At 43.3% G+C, this 18,953-nt stretch overlaps 1 protein-coding gene across 2 annotated transcripts; it reads right to left on the bottom strand.

Moving 5' to 3' along the window:
* Window positions 1-4,284: 4,284 nt before the first annotated feature.
* Window positions 4,285-18,953, bottom strand: VLDLR (very low density lipoprotein receptor). Of its 2 annotated transcripts, XM_059836578.1 has the most exons (19): window positions 18,717-18,953; window positions 14,565-14,684; window positions 13,464-13,586; window positions 12,483-12,605; window positions 10,790-11,161; window positions 10,561-10,683; window positions 10,353-10,475; window positions 9,775-9,894; window positions 9,572-9,697; window positions 9,029-9,200; window positions 8,489-8,713; window positions 8,215-8,333; window positions 7,701-7,840; window positions 7,457-7,598; window positions 6,997-7,143; window positions 5,979-6,068; window positions 5,524-5,586; window positions 5,245-5,414; window positions 4,285-4,931 (listed from the first exon to the last, which is right to left on the bottom strand). In XM_059836578.1, the coding sequence occupies exons 1-19, from the start codon at window positions 18,928-18,930 to the stop codon at window positions 4,896-4,898; spliced, it is 2,748 nt and encodes a 915-aa protein (XP_059692561.1). In that variant the 5' UTR covers window positions 18,931-18,953; the 3' UTR covers window positions 4,285-4,895. The 2 variants fall into 2 exon arrangements, with proteins under 2 accessions (XP_059692561.1, XP_059692562.1); XM_059836579.1 differs by lacking the exon at window positions 5,979-6,068 and having other exon boundaries at window positions 18,717-18,949.

The raw sequence follows: 18,953 nt of genomic DNA on the forward strand, positions 1-18,953 counted from the left end.
CTATACGGTATCATGTAATGGGACCATCCACTGCTTGCCTGTGACATTCAAATTACAAAGACAGCTAACAAAACAGTAGTCCTCAGCAGTCAGGGGGTATTTGCATCTGAAACCTAAGATGGTGAAAAATGGCTTTTTTGAGTGGTTTTCTCTCAGACGGACGCACTACATCAAATACTGAAATGCAGTTCTCATGACACCATTTGAATTATGCTCTCTGTAAGCAAGCAGTTTTACAACTTTTCTTTCTCTGCATTCACTTACATAAATTAAACTAGAAGTGGAGGCTGCCAGAAAGACAAAGGGCTATGAAGAAATTGCTCTTTATATGCTACAATCTGCCAGCTACCCACTTCGTCCAAGCAATTCTTCAAACTGTTTCTGAGACAAGATATATGTATGCTACAATTACAAAATCACCAGGTTTTACCTGGCACCAGGAATTCAAAAATGTGTGTGGATCACAACCAAAAACTTATAAATTCTACAGACACCATCCACCCTCTGCCCCTAAATGACTTTCACTTATTCCTCCACCAAAAAAAAAAAAATGGGGGAGAGGGGCAGTGAGTTGAACGCTAATTAAAGAATAATCAGTGCTTCTTCTAGTAAAACCAGAATGACCAAGTTGTTCTGTATGAATACAGCACATGTAACTTGAATTTTGTACTGAGGCTTCATTAAGGATCATTATTTATAGAAAGTTAGTGGGATGAATTTTTTTTTACCACTAGAGGCACCAGCAAAAAGTTAGAAACTCACAGTATTTGTTACTTAGACAGTAGCAGCCACAACACACTATGGAATTATAATCTAAATTTTCAGAAAGTCTTCATTTAAATGCACTTATGAGCTCTCATATATTTAAGAGTCCAAAAAAGGAATAAGCTGTCTAAACTGAACCACACTTCTCAGTTGCACATGTCCACAAAGGGGACTTTAGAACATGCAGCACTATTTCTATAGGGTTGTGGCGTTGATTGCATTCAATAACCAGCCTTTCAAAAATACTTTCACTGGAAAGAAACAAGCGTTCTGAATGTTAAGCTAATCTTTTTACATTGCTATCCAACTATCAGCTTCAAGTATATACATTGACAGTATGTTAAAACATTTTCATGTATTTTGAAGTTTGACACTAGGAAAGGATCTCTAGGAAGGAGGGAAAAAATTAACTTTCAACTGTTTAGTTTTTCTACAGAGGACATCGCCACAGCAAAAAAAAAACATTTCTATGAAATGTGTTTTTCACAATCATTTGCTTTGTTCTAATGCTTAGTGTTTCCTATCTTCAAGCAATTTATTACACAGCAATGAATATGTTAGTGAAATTAGCCTTCAGTTACCTGTTTAGGTTTTTGGGGTGGGGGGAAGTTTCATGTATGATATGAAGCCTTTTCCACTGCTTGACCACAGTGTGGAAGTGTCCCAACCAGGGTTGTGCAAGGAGAATTAAGATAATCATTCTTTCCACAGGCAGTCTTTATTTTAGATGCTTAACAGCCTGGATATTCAGCAGCCTAACTGATTGCACAGCCTGTCTCTCCCTCCCCTGCTCTGAAGAATTTTTCATCAATATGGGTAAATTTCACAGCTCTTTCAGGAGAGGAAAAGCAAAAACCAGCAAGCAAGGAATGTATGAAGTTGGCTTCAAAAGAGCAGAGAGACCTCTCCAAACACCTTCTTCCAGCAAGTGACAATACCAACCACTGTTGTGAGGCAGCTCAAAGAAGGAACACTTCTGCAGCTGTATGCTTTTTTCCTTTATCTGAGGACTCTCCCTTTATTTCTTCCAGCCTAAGTCTTTGTTTCTGTACTTCTCTTATCTAGCACTTGCATAAAAATAGATAATGCATGTTTGCTGTTTCAGGAAACATCTGAATGGAAAAAAGGTAGGCCCAATAAAAATGTAGGCAAATACAAGTTGGGTTTAAAAAGGCATATTGTAGGTAGCCGTAGAGGAACAAGGTGCAGAAGAAGAAAATCACATGTGCAGCATCAATTCCCTTTATGTTAATTTTCCTCTGAGCAGTAGTGTAAAATATTTACAGCGCTATAAAAACAGAGGCAGATCAAACAGGAGGCAGAAAATGTGGGGGCAGAGGAAGTGTGTTAAGAGAAATTTGCATGTTTACAAGATTCAAATTTAGCTTTGCACTCACACTGGCCAGCAGACACTGAACAGAAATAGGCAGTATTTAGAACTAGAGGGCTTATTTTTCTGGGAAGCAAAAACTACACCATTACCTTGATACTACCTCAATAACCAACTACAGTCATGTTTTTATATTTATAAGCAGAAAATTCTTCAGGAGGAATATAAAGTCAACTTGACAATGAAATCTGACCAAAGAGGTTATTTAATGTCCCATTGCTCCGGGATACCACAAGACTGCAGCAGAGGAGCTGAGACGGGGATGATGACTGAGAATTCCTTCAGTGGACACCAGCACAGCCACAGGGTGCTGCTGTGGGAGTGCTCAGTATGGCTATACCACCTTCACTAGATGCCAAAGGAGTCATAAGACAAGGAGTAAAACAGAGTCAAACACTTGCAGATGTCAGGGGAAAAAAACTGTTGTAAAAGAGAGGAAGGTATTTGTCAATGCAAGCTGGATCTGTTTTTACAAAAGGAATCTCTGACCACTCTCCAAGCCTGCTGAGGAAGTAAACAATTATTTCATAACACAAAAATGAAGAGGGGCAGGAAAGAATAAACCTAGTGAGATTAAAAACCAAACAACATTTGCAAATTAGTACAACCCTCTTGTATCATCTCCTGCTACTGCCTTATATTCCCCAGTCCTCCCTCCTGCTATATGAAACCATATAAGTTTTATCTGAAGTTTTAAGTCCCTTCTAGACTATAGGAATAAATTTTGTTTGTCAAGGCACTATTCTCTGTTCAGCACATTAGACCAAAGTCAGAAAACAAATTCCTAGAGTCCACAGTGTCTGTAAAAATTACCTCAGGTTCCCAAAATAGGCTTGAGTTGCTACTGCAAATAAAAATTAACCACAGGAAGAAATGTCTTTATTGGTTTTACTTGTCTCTCCTTATACCATTTGGTATGACACTGGTAAGAGCAATGAACTTCATCAAAAAAGTAGAGCTGTTCTGCACAAAGACTGGGAAGGCAGAGCATTTTGCCTGTAACTAGCTGCCATGTGAATTTATAATTAACCATCTGACTGAGAATTATTGTTTTGTTTTGTCACATTTGAATACAAATACTTCAGAGTATCCAGAGTTAGGATTTTAACTGAAAAAGTTGAATTCTACCCCATAACTAATTAACTTCACATATTACGCAGCCAAGAAAGGCACTTTATCCCAAAAGGTACTTGGCAAAATAGATACAGTATTGCTAGCCAGAAACTTGGAGGCCCCCTTACATCCTAATCTTTGCAATTTAGTCCAATGAGTTCCAGATAAATCTTGATTGCCTGCAGTCAAGAGTTGCCAGAGATAGCTGGTTAAAAGCTTCAACTCCCCGAAGAGTTGTGAACTTGCTAGAAACAACTTATTTTAAATCTGCACAGGTTGGCAGCTGTCCTCATCTGTTAATAAAGGGCTCCACAATACAAGAAGACCATTAAGAGAACAGACCTCAGCTGTAACTGCAATGAGTACAGGCATTAGAAGCAAGCCTAGGAACTGATCCAAGTTCTGACTCGATGATTTTTTGTTACTATTTTAGAGACAGGATTGATGGAGAATGATTTAACATGTCATCACTAAGGCATAACCAAGAGATTATTGCTTCTTCCAAATGATGTCTTAGCCTTGAAACTTCATCCCTCCCACCATAAGCAATTTTTTTCTTACCTTGAAGGGGGAAGGATTAGCAACAGTCAATCAAGTAGCACCTCATACTTCAAAAATTATGGGGAGTAACTGCCAATAGCCTGACACTGCAAGGACCTCACACTCACCTGGCAGACCACACTCTGACCTGTCTCCATCTGGCATGTCTGCCAGTGCTGCCTCTCAAAATATTGCAGCAGTGGTTGTGTCATTTTAGCCTGTGTCAGTCCTAACTTGGGGTATCAGCTGGGCTTCTCTGACAGGAGACCCACTTTGTCCATTACTTGGTGCAGACTATTAGTCTCAAGAACAAACATGTCACCTGGCAAGTGTCTTAGCTACCTAGAATGCTGCTAGAAATAATTGAAGAAATACTTCATGATCTGGCTGGCCATGGTAGTGCAGCCTACTAAAGCCTTCAACTTAGAAGATACATCATTTGACTTCAGTGCTAACATAATAATCAAGAACAATACTTTAACTGCTTGACTAATTTTATTTTTATCCCCTTGGCTGCATTTGAGTTTTACAGTGGTTTCTTAAAGATCATTCATTCTTGTAGACCTCTAAGAGGTAACAGACAAGATTGAAGCAATTGTACATATAAAATTACTTATGTTTACAAATTTTTGGCAATCATAGTAACCCGTTTTATCCTATTGCCATTGCCCCAATCATTGAAAAAGAGAGTGTACAATAATTTACATCTGAAGTATTTCAAAGTGCTTGATAGTGATTTTCCAATAATTATTTACAAGTGGCCTATAGACATATGTACAGGTGTTACAAGTTGTGGCTGGAATATGGCTTTCTATGGAAAGTGCTTTATATTTGGTCAGTGATGTTACTGACTAACCAACCCAAGGGTTACTGATAAAACTGTAACCACTAACAGCTGAATTGTTGTGGACAGGTATTTACAGAGTTGTTAAGCTGTAGAAAATAACTATTTACACAAGTGTTCCATAAATACAGAAAGTATCTTCTTTCTTCCAAGAATGGAGGAAGTCCTTCAGCCACAAACCTGGTTACTATCCCCAAAGAGTGTAAGACACAAGTAAACTGAAAGTGATTGCTTATCCAGTGCTCACGCCATATCATCATCTGTGCTGACAACAGATATCTGTAAAAAAGTAAGTACAAGTTAGCTACAGTTGCACTAATAAAAGGCAAAGCAACACACATCATTGCTAATTCTGCAGGCTAGTTACCACATTCAGCACAGATTACTCCATCCTAGGTACAGACGCTAGTTACCTACCAGAACTTTAACCTTAATTATAGGGTAAAGTTGTCAGTTGATTCAGCCCAGTAGTGCCTGCAGCCATCATTACCTTTCAAAAGGTAATGATACCTAAATTCAATTCAGGTATCATTTGGCAGTCTTTCTACTCCAATTATTAACCTGGAGTCTCAGACATAATAGGTTTACTTACTGCAGGGTAGGTATGTCCTACTGAACCACTGTGTCTTCCAATATCAATTGTGAGGTCCTCTTCTGTGGTTTTTAGGTAAACTGGATTATCAAAATTCATGCTTTTCATGTTCTTGTGCTGCCAGTTACGCCACATGAAGTAGCCAGCTGCTGCAGCCATCATCAGCAATACTGCAAGGAGGTAAAGAGATTGCAAGCATGGAGTAGAGTCAGGTCAAACTCCTAAGAGTGGCTTGTCCCACCACACGGGGTCCAAAAGACTAGTAAATGCTCTACTCACCAGCAGGAAGAATGATCCAAGCTGCTGATGTTCTTCCAGAGGTTGTACCACTAGTGTTGAGTCCTGCATGAGAATTTGAGCGGTGAGCTTGCGTACTGACAGGCTGACAGATTGTCATATGCAAGCATTTCCCAAACCCAGAAGCTCCTATTTGATTTGCTTCTCAGTAGCACACTGCTAGAACAGCCTAACATGCTTCATTCTGTATTAGTTGGAAGCTTTCTTTATTGCTTGCCTTCTCTGAGCACTCCTGGGATTTCATGGAACCTACAGATTCCACACTGTCCTACGTGCACTAAATCTGTTTAACACATGCTCCAGCTGCTACACTAGACAAGTGATCTGGCCTGTGTTCTCTACTTGCATGCAAAGGAAAAAACTTCCAAGAAGACTAGTTGGTCAGTTTGCATTTAATTTCTCTAATGTTTAGCAGTGTGAGTTATTGGGACCAGTACCTCCAGGAACTAGTCCAACAGTTGGAGATTTTTCTGTTGTGCTGGTATCTTTAGCCTCAGTGTAAGCCACAGTTGTTCCAGTACCTGAAACTAATTATAGATCAAGAACTAATTATAGATCAGTTAATCCTGAGTTCTGCAAAGGCTTTGCTATGAGAGCCATGGTAGTGAAGGTTCAGCAGATGGCAAAAATGATCATGCAGGTTGTTAGCTTCACTGGGAACACTGACATTAACTATTTCACTAGCACACCCTCAGCAGAGAGTTCTTGATGAGAAGTAGTTCCAAGAACAAGGCCAGACAGTTAATCAGGAATGAATTACAGGCATTTAAAGTCACAACAGTCATAAGCCATCCCACCCCTCACATAAGGTTTTCTGAATAAGATTTTAATTTTACAAGTTTACTGGTAAGGTACGGCCTTTGATGCCCATAGCAACCTTTTAGAGCAGCCAAGGGAGGCCAGCATCCTTGCATTTGGCACTCTGTGACAGTCAGAATCAATATGCCATACAGTCAGTGGCACCTTGGAGTTTCTAGTTCCACTCCACAGGACAAAGCAAGCCAGCTGCATAATCAGTGGGGACAACAGTAGTACAGTAGCATGCTCATCTGGACCGAAAGGGAGGTACAAACTTCCTCAGGAAGCAACATTAGCCAATCAACCTTTTGATCTGTGTATTTATAGGTACAGCCACGTTAGTTTATACCCCTGTTTTGTAAGAGGCTGAGTATGTTTTGTCCTTGTGCTTGCTGTCTGCAGAAAGACATGGAGGTACAAGATCTTGTTGCAAATGATGATGAGTATGCAGAAGCAAAGCATGGACTTTGAACAGCACCTGCAGACTCTAAGGGCTATATTAATGCATAAGGACCTCCCCTCCAGGATTAATTACATCAGATTAATTTTAGCAAAGCCGTCTGCCTATAGTGCTGTATTTCCTTCCTCCTAACAGTTCAATACTCTCCTGCTCCTTCCCCATTCATCCTGGGAATGATCTCAGCTGTGTTACAGTACCTGTACATCTCAGACCATCCTCCTGCAAGAAGTACCCCACAGGACATGCACAGGTGTACTTTGGAGAATGTTCATTTATCTGAGGAGCAGGCAGGCACAGGTAGCTACAGCCTCCATTTGCCATGTGCTCTTCACACCAGTTCCTACCTGTTGGTACAGCAATTAAGGAGTGAACAAGAGTGAGCCTTCATGCTCCAGGTGTGCAGCAGAAGTATTTGCTCAGTAATTGTTTTAGTAGAATTACTTGTCTCAGCTGGTTATAGATTTATATCTGCTCTGCCCAAGGAAGAGCAATTGCAACTAGACCTCTTAACCCCCATGGGGCTGCCTATGTTAGAAGCTCCAAGAGGAAGAGTAGGAATTGACAGCTGTACAGTGTAGGGAAGGTTTGCCACCGCCCAGGCAGGGCAGCCGTCTTACAAGTATTCACTGACTTAACTATAAACTGTATTGAAATTACCTGAAGGCTGAACAAGTTCATGATACACAATGATGTCCTGTGCATCATTGAGGTTGTTCACAAGGGTAACCAAATCAGTTCCAGTAAATTTGTTGGCACCATAGACTGCCTCATTCTCTCCATCAATCCAGTACACACGGTCCTGGAAGACAATGTCATTGCATCCCATTACCTCCATGATGCTATCAGCCTCATACCAGCAAGAAGAGGATCTTTGACAATGACTATAGGAAGTCATTCTTACCTCAAAAATGGTTAGAGCAAGAGGATGAGGAAGGAACATATGTGACTTCAGCACAATTCTACGATCCTGGCCATTCAAGTCCACACTTGACAGCATGTGTAGTTTGGAATCAAGCCAGTACAGGCGGCTTTTTACAAGATCTAGGAGGGGGAAAACACCAATACATTTAGTGTCCATATGGAGGAAACTTCCAAAGCTTGCTGCAAGAACTGAAACACGCACAGGTTTGAGAATGGTGGCAGTGTTGCCCTAGTTTCTTACCATTCCAGGATACAGAGGGCTGCTGCAGTGGTGCCTATGTGGCCTGTGCCTTAACTATAATATAGAGCAGTTCAGGAAAAGTTACTATTTCAGTATCTGAGAAGTGCTGATGCCTGTTGCAGTGTCTTCAAGCATACAAAAGCTTCCTTTTCTCAGAAGCTGAAAATAGTTCTCTGAAGAATGACCTTGGCTTTTGTAGCAAAAAAATTGCTAAAGCTCCAGAATACCTCTGGCAGAGACAAGTTCAACATACCTAGAGCAATTCCATTAGGCCATTGGATTTCTGTTGTCACAAGCTGCTGTCTGTCAAATCCATTCATTCCTGCTTTTTCAATTTTTGCTGGCTCACCCCAGTCTGACCAGTACATAAAGCTGTGAAGCAGAATTTATGTTGTATGATGCACTATAGTATTGTGTAGTATCACTCTTTATTATGACCAATAACTAACAAAGGCTACCTAAGTCAGTTATCAGAACATGTAGTTGGGTAAGTCCCCTCTTTTAAAAGAACCTGGACAAATACTCACCCAGAGATAGGATCTACAGCAATAGAAGCTGGCTCTCTCAGCTCAGAGAGAAACAAAACCTTTCTTTTTGTGCCATCTAGGCTAGCCACCGAAATAGTCTTTGCAGTTGAGTCCGACCAGTAGATGTTCTTATAAACCCAGTCAACAGCAATTCCTGCCGGGCTGTGTATGTTGTCCAGGATTCTGATGTGTGTTCCAACTTTATCACGGGTATCAATAGAGGCACTGGAAGACAAGAATTACTTGCTTTCAACCACTTCCACTGCAGATACTATCCCTTGGCACACCTCAGCAAATACTGCACAAGATTTCAGGCAGAAGATGCACGTGGGACTTTCCATGGAGTGCCTTTTGTACAAATGTTACTAAGAAGTACAACAGGCATACACATTGGTAGCTGTGGGAGCTTGCATCAACTGTACTTTATCTTTAGGACACCAGGAATCTAGTTTTCATTACCAGAGACTAGAGAAATAGCTTGGGTAAAACCATGGGATGGTTTAGGGAAGTACACTAGGTTCAGAAGCTAAGCCCATTTACCTGAAGATTGCTTTCTGGCTGAAGTCTGCCCAGTAAAGCTTTTGCTCAGCAATATCAGCATCTAGAGCTATAGAGTTTCTTAGCTGCTCTACAAGCTGAATGTATTCTTTTCTCTCAAGGCCAATCTTCCTTATGTCCCGGCGGTTGGTGAAAATTAGACTTGGTTCTTTCCCTGTGAAAAGAGTTTGTCATCTTTACTTCTAGATATTCAGACACACACTTTTCTTTTACAAAAAGATTTAAGAGTCATATTTAGTATTTGCCATTCCGCACTAGCTAGCAGATGCTGCCAGAAGTCCTGGCTATACCATACCTCATCCTTTCCTCCCTCCACAACTTGGTGGGGAGGATGCTCCTGCCCAGGGAGCAGACACAAGCAGTTTATGTCAGGCAGCTTTAAGTGATGTATCAAGCCATCATTTGAAGTGTTAGTAGTGATCAGCAACACCATCATAGCTAGAGTAAAAACCACAGTAGTATAAACAGCGCATCATTTGCTGACTCATTTTAAAGTGGGGATATGAAAGTCATGTCAACACTCACCAACTGCCTTGCACACCCCAGTAGCAAGATCCATCTGATAGCCACGGCTGCATTCACATTTGTAGCCCCCTTTCAGGTTGATACAGATCTGACTACATATACCAGGGTTCTGACATTCATCAATATCTGTAAAAACAAAAATTTAATTTATGCTCACCTCCAATATCACCAGTAGAGTCCATGTTAAACTACTAGACACATACCTCCACAGGTTCTCCTGTCCAGAAGCTCAAACCCAGCTGGACAGTCACACTCATAGCCAATAATGAGATCTCTGCAGATATGAGAGCATCCACCATTGTTCACCAGACATTCATTGATGTCTAGAAGAGAGAATTGGCCACTTCTGAGAAGGCATGCTTGTTTAGTTTTATAGTCTTAGCCATGGAGCACTTTTCCAGGTACACATCCACTTTCTAACAATGCCTGCCACATCTGATAAACTGTTCTGGCACTCAAAGTCATATACAAGAAAACCCCCTCAAATTCATGTTCACTCAGCTACCAGCACTTTCTCTGTGTTACAAGCAGGCAGCAATAAAGACTGAGGTTCCTGAAGTTCCAGTGTTTCTAATGCTTTCAAGTGCTTTCCTGACTACAAAGAAATCATCCTGCCAGCCAGTCTGGCTACAATAAAACTAGTCTATTAACTAGGTTGGTCTCAGTTGTGAGTCTGTCACCAAGAAGTACCAATGGGCATTCCAGCTGACATCTGACAACTCAGAGGCTATATCTAAGCATATCCAGTAATCAACATTGTCCAAAGAGTTTATTCACTTACTACACTCCTTGAGGGGCTCATCACTCCAGTCCTTGCAGTCTCTCTGCTGGTTACACACTTTATTGATATCTATGCATTCTCCACTTCTGCACTTGAATTTGCCAGGTCCAGAGCACTGAATAACTGACATAACAAAGATTGTGAGGGTGACTACCAGCTTCAACAGATATTCTGCAAAGGCTTTATTCTTGCTCAGTTCCACACTTACCATTGTTACAATTTGCTTCATCTGTGCCATCCAGACAATCTCTCACACCATTGCACTGCCTACTCCCGTGGATGCAGTTCCCATCTTCACATCTGAACTGGTCTGGTCTACAGGTCCGAGAAGCTGAGGACACAGCCATTACAGACTTTTACTCCTGAGGTTTACTGAAGCAAAGGAAATAAAAGAGGAGTCAAGCAGTACCTCCTAGAGAAGGACCAAGTGAACTTACGGCAGTTGATTTCATCACTTTCATCCTTGCAGTCAGGGTCTCCATCACAGCGCCACTTTTTGTGGATACATTCACCTGAGCCACACTGCACCTCACTGGCAGAGCACTTCACAGAAGGTGCAGGCTGGCGGCCACATTGCTCTAGAGACTCATCTGAGTGGTCAGAGCAGTCAGCATCATCATCACACACCCAGCTGAGGGGAATGCAAGCCGAGCTCCTGCACTGGAACTCATGAACTCCACAGGTAGGAGGTGCACACTCCAGCTCATCACTACCATCACTGCAGTCATCTTGACCATTGCAGACAAAGCTCTTGGAAATACATTGCCCACTGCTGCATGTGAAGTCTGCTGGACTACAAGTCACATTGCCTGGGGTAATGGGAGTAAGAGAGATTAGTACATTGTCACAAGAAGGCTGGCTTTTGAGTAAAGATATTTTGTTTTGCAGCTGCCAGCTGACTCAAGATCAGCATCCTGTATAATGGAATAGGGAAGCCTAAGTGACCACCTGCAGGACACTTGGGTTACACAGACCATCCTCATTGCCTTTGGACATTGTAAGTGATGGGCATCAGATTTGAACTACTGAGTGAAAATAACCCTCTGAAGTAGCTAGGCTGTCCTGCACTTCAGATTGCAGCTCTTTCAGAAAACAGGGTCTAACCCTGTGAACCAAAGACAAGGTAAAAGAAATGCTAACTCAAGAGTACAGACTAACATTAAGGTAGTCTGGTGGCCAGCATGTACTGTAGCTTGAAATTAAAGTGTTTTGTACTGGTCCCCAGGACACCAGTGCCCCATTTGCCTGGACCAGTAGGGATAACAGACCAATAGCTTGCCTGAGTTGATCCCGTGGTTAAGTGCACCCATGCAATTTATGTCAGTACAAATTATGCTGGTTTGATAGCAATGTAGCTAATAGCTCAGTGTGCCTAGGCTCATAGTTTTCTCAGCTTCATTAGAAACACTGTCTGTAGATTTACCTGTAGATCAAGGCATTAGTTTGTTGAGTAAGATGGCAACTCCACAGACACATAGCAAAATTCTGGAGATCTATGTCTCATCAGGCCATCCAGGTAAGGTGGTTCCAACGGAAGCCAGCCCTGTGGCTTTGGTTACAGCCAGTATGTCTCAGGACATCTCAGAAAACTTACATGTATGCAAATTCTTTTGAACAAGAAAGGAATGCTGCACTCTAATGCTGCAATAGCAGCTTTACTTGTGTACCAGCCTGAAGTTTCCCCCCCCCCAAGCCCCCAAACATCAGAAATCCAGCTTCACAGATATTTCAGGATAGGACTATAAAGTAGATTAGTTATGCTCTTTGCTAAAAGTTGCTACTACACCTTTAGGAGACAATTTGTTAATGTAAGCAGCAATTTCAGAAACTCTCCAGAAAACAAGTTCTGACAGTTGGCTTGCCAGGTGACTAAACATACCTATGGCTACTGTCAAAATTAGCAAAGAAAAAAAGACACACATAAAAAAGCTTACATTATTGCAGCTCTTAATTTCACAGGATAGAGGACTGTCAGAAAAAGTTTGCTTTAAGTAGCTGCAAAACAAGATTGGTGTAGGAGAGATATTGATACTATCAAAAACTTATCTTCCCAGATGTACTGCCCAGCTAGCTCTTTTCCAGACAAGTCAATTTCAAATAGCGTTATGCAACCACCATTTCTTTCCTTACCACAATTCTGTTCATCTTCTTCACTGTCACAGTCTTTTTCACCATCACATTTCCAGGACACTGGGATACACTGAGTTGACTGAGGACCACAGCTGATTTCATTTACCCGGCATGTTCTTGTGTCTATTGAAAAAAGTTTAAGTTCAACCTAGGAGCCACTGATCTTGGGTATCAGCATTTGTGCTGAAAATTGAGACAGAAAGGCTTCAGGTCTAGACAAAGTTGCAGTTATTTAGATGCCAACATCTGTATAAATTGATGGAAAAGGCTACACCTATTCTGTAGTGTTCAGTTAAAAAAGATGTTTCTAGTTCCTAAGAGATAAATATTTTAAGGGTACCTTTGTAGTGGTAGCTTTGTGATTGCATGCCAATTACACTGTAGCAGCTTGAGCTACAACAAATAGTAGTAGGGAGGAGTAATGCCAAAGTGCACTAGGTCTTGGGCTGAAATATTCCCCACTGTGAATCCTACTGATACAGGAAAATGACAATTTCTGGATCCATATTACTGGATGAGTTATGATACTTCAGACCAGAGCTGCTAATCCTGAGACTGCACAGTCAACCCTCTGCACTACTGCTTCCCCAGTAGGCAGTCAGATACTCAGTCCCTGATTAGCTCTGTAGTATTGGGGCTGAACTTGCAAGGCAGCTGCCTTGGAGAACAGCAATCACTTGGTAGACAAGCCACAGTGACGGTCAGGCCTATCATGTTCTACTTGCTGCTTCTGACTGTCAGGAAAGCCTGGTACCTGCAATCTCTTACCAGTGCAAGTGCAAGAGTTGTCCACTCAGTTCTGCATCTTTTTAAGCAGCGAAAAGTCTCCTCAAGACCCTGACAAGGCCAAGCACTTAGGAAGGTGCTCCCCAAGACAAGTTCATCCCATGCTTTAGGAGGAGAGCCAGACTGCAAGCAGGCAGGAAGTCAAAATGCTCCTCCCCACAGGCTTGGCTACACCACCATGCCAGGTTCACTTACGGCACAGTTCGGAACTCTCATCAGACCCATCCTCACAGTCGGGATCCCCATCACACTGCCATCTGTTAGGCACACATTGACCACTGAGGCACACAAAGTCAGATTCGGCACATGTCTTCTTCACTGCAAGGAAGAAAAAGACACTTGTTTAGGCACCAGAGCTTAGCTTATTTATTGCTAACAGGGATCAGCTTTGTTGCCCTAGAAAGTTATTCAACTTGGTTTGTGGATGCTTGGTGTTGCCCCCCACCAACCTAATAAACAGTGCTCTTGACCACTTCCTACAGAGTAGGAAGTGGTCAAATGTTTCTCTGAGTACAGTGAAACACTTATATTCATCGAATCAGGCACTGAAGGACCGCTATTGCTAAGGAGACTAAGCAGGTTAGTTTATACTAGCTGCTGCTTTGAACAGACCTGAGTTAAAATGAGGTCTGTTGATATTAATATTTAGGTTTTGAACTCTGAGTTTATAGTTGAGGCATTTGATTTGTCATTACAGAAGCGTGGTACTATGTAACTCTAGGGTAATAGTTTAGGTCTGCCTGAGGAGACTGGCAGTTCAACCACACCAGTGATGGATATAGAGTATACTTTGCCTGGTCTCCAAGTAAATCCAGTCATCTATCTTGGCTTCTATGTCTGCTTAAAGCTGGGTTGGCAGCCAAAGCTAGACTTAATGTTTATAGGAGACACAGCAGAATCACTTTCACATATAAAACAGGGCTTTTAGCCATGGAATAGCCAACAGCAGAGTGCTAATAGCAGGCATTTTCTATTATGTATTCAAGAAACAACTTTAATATAAGTTGAGAACAGGCTTATATTCTGTTCCTGTCAGTCATCACTCTCACAAGTGAAGAATTTTGGTCACAAGCTTTGTCTCAGTCACCAATTTCAGGAGAGTTAGATAACACTCAGGAAAATTCAATTGCCTCAGATGGGTACAAGGAATCAATAGTGGTTATTCTAAGAAATTTGTCTTTGTGTTCCAACTGCCAGAAGTGCTGGGCAGGATAAGCATCTCTCCAGCTATCTACTGTTAAGTCCCCACCTCCAACTAGCAAGTACTAGCACAGAGGTATTATTTTGATTACTCACCACAAGCACTCTCATCACTGCCATCTGAACAGTCTTCATCACCATCACATTTCCAGATTTGAGGAATACAGCGTCCATTACCACATGCAAACTGGGATTCTTCACATTTTGCTCTCGCACCTTCAATGAAACAAAGAACCTACGGCTCAATACCGTCAAGCAATACCTTCTCGCTTTCCCCACTGATCAAGAAGCTACCCAGCATAATCAAGAGCATAACATCAACACAAAACCAGATCTGAGCTCCAAATTTTTGCAATCACCTTATTCAATCATGACAGTACTGCCAAAAGCTTTCCTTCATAGTACTAGAGCAGAGTTTAAGCACCATAACTGTCCACCTGCCAAACAGCAGCAGACAGTCTCAGTGTTACTCTCACTCAGTTTTCCTCTTCCAGGCAGGGTCAAGCCTGCAAAAGCGTGTGCCCACAATTACTTTTGCTGTCTCACTCCAAGCATCACATTCTCAAAACTCTTCAAACTTTAAGCAAACTGGATTTAAATTTGATTAATGTCAAGCTGGATTAGCATTTCAATGCTCTGCTGCTAATACATTCCAGCAGAATCTGCAAGACATCTATAAAGGTAGCTCAGATAACTCCTTTGTAGCTGAGCAAGTTTTCATGCTTTGTGTTTCTTCTCAAAGTGGCATCCAGAGACATTCCTTGGTATACACCAAAAGAAGTGTGATGCTAAAAGTGCAAAGTAATTCATCACTTCCTTCTGGAACGAAGCCCATTGTTTCGCAACTGGTAAGTCTTGGTTTGCTAGTATGTTTGAGTAAGGTACTGCTTTCTGCACAATGCTTAGAGTGCATTTTCCAGTGTATCTTCAGCTCCACACCTGTATGACCCTGTCCCTCAAGGGAACATGCTTTGTCTTGGAAGCCCTGTTATAACTGTCACTAAAAGCAGCAGCCTGCATCTTCAGCAGCTAAGCCAGAGCTGTTCCACTTAATGCATGCAGGCAAGTGTGTAAGATTGTGCATCAGTATTGGCTGCACATGCCTAGAGCATGATGCAAGACTCCTGATCCTTCTTGTTTTATTGCATCATTTAATGAGAGTGCTTTGTCCTGGCATTCTAGAGCTCAAAGGGCACAAATTTTAGTAGAGTATTATTTTCTATTTTTATAACCTCTCTGTATGACATGCAAAATGCCAGGCAGTTTCCAAGCAGTAGGAAGGTACTCAGCCATTTTACATTATATTGGCTAGCCACCAGGCATGAGGTACTCACAAATGCTGGACAGTACAAGCAAGAACAACATGAGCAATTCTATCTGCTGAATGTCTCATGTAAATCCATGAGCAAGGATGTGAAAAAGCTGAGTTCTTCTAATGTTTTATTAGCCTTACTGGAAAAGAAAAGCAGTAACCCACTTGTAAGAACAAAGTTAACAACTTTTGTCATGGGAACTGTGTTCAAAAATCACCAAAAATCAGAACATCAGCTCTTGTGTATACTGTTTCCATTCCCCTGTTTCCTTTTCTGGTTGGGAATTACAGCAGCATATGCTTTCTAACAGCATGGCTTTGTAAAGCTACTACTACTACTACTTGGTCATGAGCTGTCAATCAATTGGCTTGCCTTGTGCTAGACAGCACGCCCCAGCCACATAAGAGTGGGAGTAGTTGCCACACTTAGAAGCTTGTTGTAAGCCGATACCTTGTTGTCCAGCAACCTCTAAAAGAAGGTTAGAGTTGTGGGGCCTGGTCACACATTTCAGGTTTTACTGTACTACTGCATAAAATATGCAACAACTTACTCCTGCTAGTTTCAGGGCTTCCTCATCCAGGCGTTCAGAGTGAGAACAGTCAGCCTTTCCCAAAATAGCATACAGAGATATTAGACTAAGCCTGCCACTAAGGAGATCCCAAAATAACTCCATGGCCCTTAGTTACTCTGTTTCAAGCTAGAATAACCAGAAAAGGCTCGCTAAGGCTGCCTAGTATATTGTAACACCATTTTGATCAAATGCTAGAAGGAAGCTACACACAAGGCTAAAAGAAACCATAGCTGAGCTTGGAGTAACAGCTGTAACTTTACAATTACAATCCTAACAAGAAGCCATACCAAAAACAGGTCATTGCTTCTGCAGCTGATACCAACTGAAATGTCAGAGCAACTACTTTTAGCCCACAAACAAGTAAAAAAAATAAATCAGCAAGACCTAACACCTACACAGGTGCACAAAGGTAGAGGTCAGCATCTGTTACTGCTCCTGAAGATGTCTGTCAGACACTAAGAGCCACTTGAAATGAGCTCCAGCTAAGATGGTTAGTTACAGCCAGTAATTCTGAACCCCTGTCCTACACCAAGCACCGTCCTACAATGCCAGGTAACCAATTTAGTTAGATACTACCAGTCTAATCCGCTGCTATTTGAAGCAACGGAGTCATAACTCAGCTGCAGCTTCAATCACTAGACACCTAATGATTTATGGATCAGCATCAATTAGCTATTAATTCAAAGCTTCTCTTTATGTGCTCTTCTTACAGTAGAAGCACCTTCACACATCTCGTCTTCCTTGGAATATAATTTAGGCTGAAAAATGTTGAGAACCAGTAACATCAGAACCTGTGAGTATTAACAAATATTATTTTACTGTTCCCCAGGTAACTGCTTACTAGAAGTTGGCTTATAAGCAGCAATGGGTGTCAGGTGAGGGAGCACAGTTACACTGACTACCCAAGTTAAACTACCTTTCTCCATATCTCTGCTATCACTGTTAGTCTCAGCCCCTTAAGCAAGTTGCCAGATTACTTGTCTGGGCAGCTTCAAACATGTGACACTTGTGTACTGTCATCTGACACCAAGTCCCAGAAAAGCTTCCAACCATGATTGGGAAACCTTGCGAGATCTCATATAGGAACTAGCTTAGACTTTTCCCAGACCCTGGCAATTGCAACTAGTAGTAGAAGAGAGCTGATGGGGCCACTAACTCAAATTGAAAGAACAATCAGAATAACTTGGTTAGCTAGCCTACTAATTACCATCCACTGTGTATCTCTTGTGATGACTTCTGAGCACAGTGAAGTAGCAGTTTCAGCGCCAGCCAGCTTGGTCCTTCATTCTGCAGCTATTTAAGCATGTCTGTTGCAGACCAGGCATGGGAGAAACCTACACGACTAGAAACGATAGGTGACTCGGCAGACATTTCTCCTCCCTCTCTTTGTATGAGGACTGGATACAACAACATACTGGCAGGGCTCTACCCAACACACCTGGTGTCTGAACTACTGCACACTGTTACAGGAAACTCCACCAAGATTAGACACTTAGGCCTACTTTAGGTCAACAGTCAGAAGATTTAAGAGCAGTACGACAATGCAGACGTCCACTGCCCACCTCCTACCTGGAAGAGCAGGCTGAAGCTCAGCTCCTCAGGGAAGAAAGGAGTCAGCCAAATGATTACTACTTCCACTTAAGAGTAAAATATTTTTAAATGACCATCCAACTGGCTCATTGTGCAGGACCCCTGCCAATACGGGCAACAGCTTCTACGCCGGGAGGCACCCCGGGAGCTGGCCACGAGCAGCGCTGCTGACGAGCGCCCAGCCCCTGGAGCAGGGACCCAGCGCCGGCAGGACCCAGCCTTACCACCAGGTGGAGACCCCTCACGGTGGTTGCCCGGACCCTGAACTAGAGCCATGCCAACGCCGCTGGATAACACAAAGCCTAAGTTGCACCGCAGTTTGACAGCACCTTTAACGCCGCGAGCTTCCCAAGCGCTCCTCTTTCTCCCTTCATAATAGAGCCCCAATCCTCCCCGACCCTCTCGCGTTAGCCCCAGCCCCTCAGACCCTCCACCTCAGTATCGACCAGGAAGCCGGGCCCCTCCCGCAGCAGGCGGGTAGCTCCCGGGGCTCCGTCCCCCCTCACCGCTCCCGCCGCCCGGGGCCCCGGGGGGAAGGCGGCGCCTCACCCGGCACGGGGGGTGGCGGGGCCGAAGCGGCGGCAGCGCCCCCCTGTTCACCCGGGCCCGCCCCGCTCCCCCCGGGGCAGCGGGCAGGCAGTCCGAAAGAGCGGGAGAAAATAATGAGAGCGAGGCAAAAATAAAGAGCGGTGGGAGACGGATCGCCGCGGGGGCAGCGGCGGAAGCCGCCGCGGCGGTGCGGGCCCCAGCCCACTCCCCCAGCCCCTCACTCACCGTCGGCGGCGGCGCGCAGGCAGCCAAGGGCGAGCAGCAGCAGCAGTGCCCAGCAGCGCGGGACACGCCGCCGCTCCGCGCCGCGCCTGCCGGCCGAGGCGCTCAGGTCTCCGGGCTGCCGGTCCAGCCGCATCGCCGCGCCGGGGACAGGGTGCGCAGGCAGGCAGGCTCTGCGGGCGGACAGCCGAGGAGCAGAGGCGGCAGCCGGAGACATGCACGGGGGGAGGCCGTCCCCGC

Source organism: Haemorhous mexicanus, chromosome Z, assembly GCF_027477595.1.
Source record: "Haemorhous mexicanus isolate bHaeMex1 chromosome Z, bHaeMex1.pri, whole genome shotgun sequence".
Classification (NCBI taxonomy): domain Eukaryota; kingdom Metazoa; phylum Chordata; class Aves; order Passeriformes; family Fringillidae; genus Haemorhous; species Haemorhous mexicanus.

Excerpts from the sequence above, each read along its gene's own strand:
- VLDLR (XM_059836578.1), bottom strand. The coding sequence starts at position 18,930 with ATGTCTCCGGCTGCCGCCTCTGCTCCTCGGCTGTCCGCCCGCAGAGCC. Across the intron at positions 14,685-18,716 it reads CCTGCGCGCCGCCGCCGACG|GTGCGAGAGCAAAATGTGAA; the intron begins GTGAGTGAGGGG and ends GTTTCATTGAAG. Across the intron at positions 4,932-5,244 it reads TAGGACATACCTACCCTGCA|ATATCTGTTGTCAGCACAGA; the intron begins GTAAGTAAACCT and ends ACTTTTTTACAG.